The sequence below is a fragment of the Opisthocomus hoazin genome, chromosome 1 (assembly GCF_030867145.1).
Source record: "Opisthocomus hoazin isolate bOpiHoa1 chromosome 1, bOpiHoa1.hap1, whole genome shotgun sequence".
NCBI classification, from domain to species: Eukaryota; Metazoa; Chordata; class Aves; order Opisthocomiformes; family Opisthocomidae; genus Opisthocomus; species Opisthocomus hoazin.
In genome coordinates, this window is record NC_134414.1 from 100,903,424 (window position 1) to 100,909,757 (window position 6,334).

Sequence of the window (6,334 nt, forward strand, 5' to 3'; positions counted from 1 at the left end):
AAAACATCCCCACATACAGAACCTGTCCACGCACCAGCTGCAGCATCACAAGCAGAACACACTGATAGGCAGGGCAGAGTTTGTTATTATCAGGGCCATATACACCATGCAAGCTCCCTGTGTTTGCTGACCCTTCTCCCAGTGCTGCTGGCGTCTCATCCTTCAGGAGCAATTCCCAGCAGAGCAAAGCAAAGCACATCGGCATCCTGTTAGCAGTGCGTGAGCCACACTGGGGCTGGGAAAGTGTGAATGAGGGAGGAGAGACCCAAGCTGCGTCTGTTTGCAGAGCTCAGTGAGGGGAAACCATTAAGCCTGCGCTTGCCCCCAAATACAATCACATTTAGGCTGCATCCTTCGCTCCCACCTCCTCTGCCATTATATAATGGGGAGCGGAGTAATGACTTTCAGCAATGCCGTTTGAATGGCAGCGGTCCAATTCTGGACTGTATTTTTTTTTTTAACAGTGAGGGGGAGAGTAGGTTGGCAGAGGGGAGAGAGCATCAGTTTGGTTTGTCTGCAATCCCTGTTTGGCTTTGGGAGCTTTAGAGGACAGACACATTCTTCCATCTCCGCTAATCCTCCTCTGATACAGAGGATTTTCCTGCCATTAAATGATAGCTTCTGAGAAAAAAATGCCAACTTTTCGGAGACTGACTCGTATGGCTAACAGCAGCCTCATGAGCGGGAGGAAGGACACAGCCACTGCCCGGCTAGGTAAGCAATGTATCTAGATGATTTCGGTTGGGAATTTTAGTTTCAACTCTGTGATGCCAAGCTGGTTACGCTCCTCTGCACCAGCACCTACTGCTGGGAAGATGGCCAGTCTCTTACTGCTGGTGATCTTTTCCCACCTCAGATGACAGAAACCTGCCCTGGGCACGGCTGGCGGGAAGGACGCGGATGAGCTCGTGAGAAGGAGTAGCACAAAGCTGCAGGATTCCCTGGGAAGGTCAGTGGTGGAAGAAAGATACTCACCGGGAAGGTGCTGGGTACTTCTTCAGTTTGAAAGCGTGTGGGAAAGGAGCTTTTTCCTTCATCTTGCTTTCTAAACGTAGGCCTTATTGTGGGAAAATGATGCGGGGAAATGGCAGAGGATGAAACCTGTCTCTTCTCCTCCTGTGTGCTTTTAGATCCCTCGAGTTCGCTTGCCAGACCTGAAATGCCACTAGTGAATAATCAAGGTAATGTTTGCCATCATTTTAAATGGTGAGTATACTCTTATTCTGCGTTACCCAGTAGTGAATTAGACAGATCGTTTGGAAAGGTGTAGGTTGAATACTGTTATTGCAATCATTGTCTCTTTACCCTTCTCAAAACTCTGCAAACATTTTTTTTGTCTCTCTCTCTTCCTTTCAAATACAGAATTGCCATAGTATTTAAAAGAGCAAAAGAGATCATGCCTGGGTAGAATTTTGTTTATTTCTTAATCTCACTTTTTTTTTTTTAATGTTATTGCTGTATTTCACCCTTTTTCTTAAAATCACATCTAATTTGAGCACCCCCTGTGTCAATGAGTTGGAGGCATCTTCCAGCTGCTGCCCTGTCTGCTGCCATGGCGTAAAAAGCACAGAACATCCTTTTTTGGGAAGGGGAAGGAGTAAGGAAGGAGAAGTGGGAACGTCTCATGCGATGTTGGTCAGTGGAGATCTGGCCAACAGCGGACATCTGATGGCCTGTGCTCTGCGCAGCAGTTCTCCTGAGAGTTTGCTGGAGTTCAGATGGAGGGTTTTTTTCTGACTTCCTTTGCAAGAGGAAAAGGGAGAATTGCCACAAAGACTGCAGTGTTGAGGGGCTCCGCTGAGCTCCTGTTGCCAGGGGGTTGTTTCCTAGCTGGATGATCGTCAAGTGTTTGTTTTCCATGTACTGCACAATGCAAAGAGATACACTCATAAATAGAGATCTTAGAAGTGTGCTATGAAATGCCACTGGCAGAAGACTCAGATTTGTCACCGAAAACCCCTGATGTGTAAGAAGAACAGGTTGGTTACAGACATTTCCTTTATCAAGTGATTAGAGGACAAGCAGGGAGGGGAAGGAGGGGATTTGGTGATCAGCGTGCTAATTCCTGCGCTGCATCCAGTGTATGCAGCTGCCCGGGGAGGTCTGCTTTGAAGGCCAGAGCTGTGACCAAGCTTGGGGTAGCTGTAGCTAAACATGGAACTTGCTTGGGACAGTCTCACACATAGGACAGCCTATGCACATGCGCCCCTCTGGATGTCCCCCTGAGCCCGTGCACGGCTCTCGTTCCAGCAGCAACACTTCCATCCATCCTTTCCAGAAGGCCACCTGCGGTCAGACATTTGGGAACAGGCAAATCCTTAATCTGTCTGGCCCCCAGTTTATGTAACTGCATAACAAAAACAACATATGCCCCTGTGCAGAGGGTAGCAAACGAGGCAGCCCCTGGGAAGCCTGAACCAAAAAACAGCAATCAGAGGTCAGCACTTTGTCCCCCCTCCTGTCCTTAGGCTCCTCGCCCATTGTCTACCCAGGGTCCCAAAGCGAACGTTCCTTTACCTGTGGCTGTTAGATAAGGGCTCGGGAAAAGGAGAAGAGCATACAAACAAACAAAATGGCAACCTGCCTAAAATCCTTTCCACCTCTGAGTCCTGTGCTATCACTTATCCTTGAAGTGATGCTGTTTTGCTAATTCTCTGGTCACGATAGTGTGGACAGACTTGATGGGACCTGAATTTCAATAAGGAAGCCACAGCTAAAATCCTTCTGGGATGCTCCTTCCATGCATCTAAATCCCTCTTCTGCATGCAGTCACCAGGTTGGTTTGAACAGAACCAGACTGAGTGGCTCCTGGGTTGATGTCCTGTCAGTGGAGACCTGCCCAGCAACTGGTTTTGCAAGTCTCCTGCTTGAAGAAGCCATAAGCAGCACAACTCATAAATACAGTGCATGGTGTTTTAAGAAGGATGGAGAAAGGGCAGAGCAATTGCAATTCAAACTGTAGTCTGGTCTGCACATTAAAGCCTTAGGAGCTGCAAAAATAAAAGCTTGATGCTGCTGAAGCTGATGCTTCCTAGCATATAATCTCACAAGTGTGTCTTCACAAAAATGCCCACTGGGAATACAGCTATAGTGGACAATGGCTGTGCTGCAAACTGGTGGGGAGAGGCAGGCCGACTGCTGGGAGCTTCCCAGTAAGCAGGAGCGTGGGGGAAAGCCTGCTCCTTGCTTCTCAGCCCTTGGGGCTACCAGGCACACAGCAGCAGCGACGTGATCCCAGCAATGCTGTAGTAAAGGTGGCTGTTGGTGAAGACGGTATCCCATGTCGTGCTGAAAAAAATACAAAAGGCTTGTGCTTGTGTGGGAGCCAATAAACTAGAGCATAAAAAAACAGTCAGTAGCAACACCACCGTTTCCTGCTAGTGACTATGTGGAGAGTTCGCTGGTGTGGCTGCTCATTTTCTTGGGCGGCAAGTAGGATGCGCCTGTAAGAGCAATTACAAAATGAGCTCTGCCTTCAGCTCTTCCTCTCTACTGAGTTCATTCCATGGATGTCTGGTTGACTGGATGTTTTGTCCCCACAAAAATGCCTGTCCATGGAGACTGACGTCTCCTGTTCCTTTCGTTCTTCTCTGATTTGTCCCCGAGAGATTTTACCTTCTCTTCCTTGTTGTACATCCACCAGCGTGGGCCTAACTTGAAAAGAAACCGCAGTAGCCGCACACCTCCCACGTCAGGCTGCTAAAAGGACAAAGCTGCTGCTCCCCTCAAGAGTAAGACATTACTGTAACTGTCTTGAGAATTGGCAAAACAGTAAAAACTGTGCTGGAGGTGCAGAGTATCTTAATCTATGGTGAGATTAAGAAGAAAGCAGTTGACCAATATCCCTCAACTTATTTTTCTTCATGCCCTTCTACCAAAACACACTGGGGATGTGTTTTTAAACACTGTACTGCATCCTTAGCAGCTGATAGTTCCCCTTGTTGTGCTGTACCAACTCATGGCTCTGGTGGAGAACCATTAGGTTGAATGAACAAAGAAAAGAAGCAAGCACAAAGCATGAATTTGCCATGTCCCAGGCAACTAACTGATCTCCCCTGCCCGCTGCTGGACTAGCATACGCAGCCATCCCCTCTTCCCCACCTAGAAATACTGCAACTCATCCACAGCTGCTGGCTTTCAAGGCATATATTTGCCTGCCTCCTGGCCAGACCATGTCCCCATCAGCTAGCAGAGAGACCAGTCACAGAGACACTGAGAAATACTTCAGTCTACGCGAGTTCCCTTCTTGGGGAGAGAAATTACTCAGAGATGGTGTTCTAGATGATGTTATACATGCGTATACACCTCCTCAGAGGGCGTAAAAACCCCAGCAGAAGTTTTTAAGTATCTTCCATGAGACCTCCTTGGTCAGCACTTGTATACAAGTAGCGGGTAGCAATTAGCCTGGTTAGAAGGGAAGCAAAGGCAGTTTAATTTCTTTTTCCTGTTGTGACTAACATATTTGCTTATGATGCATCCCGATTCTCTCCTCCCATGCCTTGATGGGGATGGCGTGTTCCCCTCTGACAGTGATCCTTTGGGTCCCCCATGTCCATGCGGTGTGGGCCTGTGTGCGGTCCTGCCCTGCCAACTGCGTGTGCACCCAGGAGCGGAGCTGCTCTGTCCTCTGTGATCGTGCTGGTCTGGGGCAGATCCCTAGCGAGTTCCCTTGCGAAGCCTCCTCTATCAACCTGGACAAAAACAGCATCAAGTTCCTCTCTGAGAGGGCCTTTGGGACCTTGCCTTCCCTCAAATCCCTGTCGCTCAACCACAACAATATTTCCTTCATCACCCCGGGGGCTTTCAAGGGGCTGCCCAGCCTGACTGAGCTGAAGATGGCTCACAACGAGTACATTCGCTATCTCCACACGCGGACCTTCACTGCTCTCAGACGGCTGGTCAAGCTGGACCTGGCGGACTGCAACCTTTTCAACATCCCGGACAGGATCTTCATCGAGCTGCCTGCTTTGCAGGAGCTCTTCTGCTTCCAGAACAACTTCCGGAGGATCCCAGGTGCCATCAGGGGCATGGAGAACCTGACCCACGTTTACCTGGAGAGAAACCGTATTGAAGCTGTAGCCTATAACTCCCTGCAGGGCCTGACCAAGCTGAAATACCTGAATCTGCAGGACAACAGGATAAATGTCGTTCATGAGCGAGCTTTTCAGGGCTGCCAGAAGATGGAGTACCTGTACCTGAATGACAATTTGATCAGCGAGCTTCCAGAAAACTCCTTTGATGGCCTGAGGTGCCTGAAGATGCTCAACCTTGGGGGGAATTTCCTCAGGAATGTTTCCAACACCTGGTTCAGGGACCTGGGGGAGCTGGAGGTCCTCTACCTGGACCGCAACAGGATCAGCTACATTGAGGAAGGGGCATTTGAAAACCTCACCAGCCTGGTCGCGTTGCACTTGAACAGCAACAACCTGACAACGCTGCCCTTTTCTGTCTTCCAGCCGGTGTACTTCCTGGGGCGGCTGTACCTCTTCCGCAACCCCTGGGAGTGCGACTGCCGCATCGAGTGGCTGAAGGAGTGGATGGAGAATTATAGGCTTGTCAGGGATATTCCCTGTGCCTCCCCTTCCTCAGTAGCTGGGATTGACCTGATGGAGGTGCTTTACGAGAGATCACCAGAAGGTTACTGTCTTGACCCAGTGGAGCTAAATGTCACGTCCGAAGGCCCGACCCCGAGTGAAGAGCCTTGGTCTACCACGGAGAGCAAGTTTAACAGCCTTATCTCTAAACTCTTGCTCCAGATGGGCCTTCCCGAAGAGGCGGCGAACACCACTGAAATCTTCAGTAACACCACACAGCTGGATGGACTGACTGATGGGGTGTCTTCTGGGGTGGGGGAAGACAGTATTGAAGCCACCTCCTCTTTTTACTTCCCAGCATTTTTTACGGTGGTTGTTTTGCAGATCAAATAGTCCAAGGGCTGCCTGGAGCATGGGTCCTGCTTAAGCATTTAGTCCCTGTACCTGCTAGTCATTAGGGAAAAGTTCATACTGAGGGCCTCGGATATGTATCTGGCTCCAAACTCTCCTAGGCAGGTTGGTTGGATCTGGCTCCAGATTCCCCTGGGAGCTGGTGGGATCTGGATCAAGGCTGGGTCCCACTCCAGGTGAGAAACCTGCCCTGTGGGGGTCTCAGAGCCTCCTGGCCACTCACAGAGCTTTGTGGAAGGTGGGCAATGAAAGACCAGCAGTAAGGTTGAGTGTTGCTTAGAGACGTGCAATGTCCCCTGCTGGGAGTGAAGGGAAGAGGGGTCTATGCGGATGGTGGAGCGGGGCTGTTTATTCCATTGGGCCAACTCCAGTTGACCCAACCATCGACT

At 49.8% G+C, this 6,334-nt stretch overlaps 1 protein-coding gene across 1 annotated transcript; it reads left to right on the plus strand.

Annotated features, from left to right (window-relative positions):
- Nucleotides 1-1,184: 1,184 nt before the first annotated feature.
- On the plus strand, nt 1,185-5,951 carry NYX (nyctalopin). Its single transcript, XM_009932677.2, has 2 exons — nt 1,185-1,206; nt 4,531-5,951. Exons 1-2 carry the CDS (start codon nt 1,185-1,187, stop codon nt 5,925-5,927), a joined length of 1,419 nt encoding a protein of 472 aa, XP_009930979.1. The 3' UTR covers nt 5,928-5,951.
- Nucleotides 5,952-6,334: the final 383 nt, after the last annotated feature.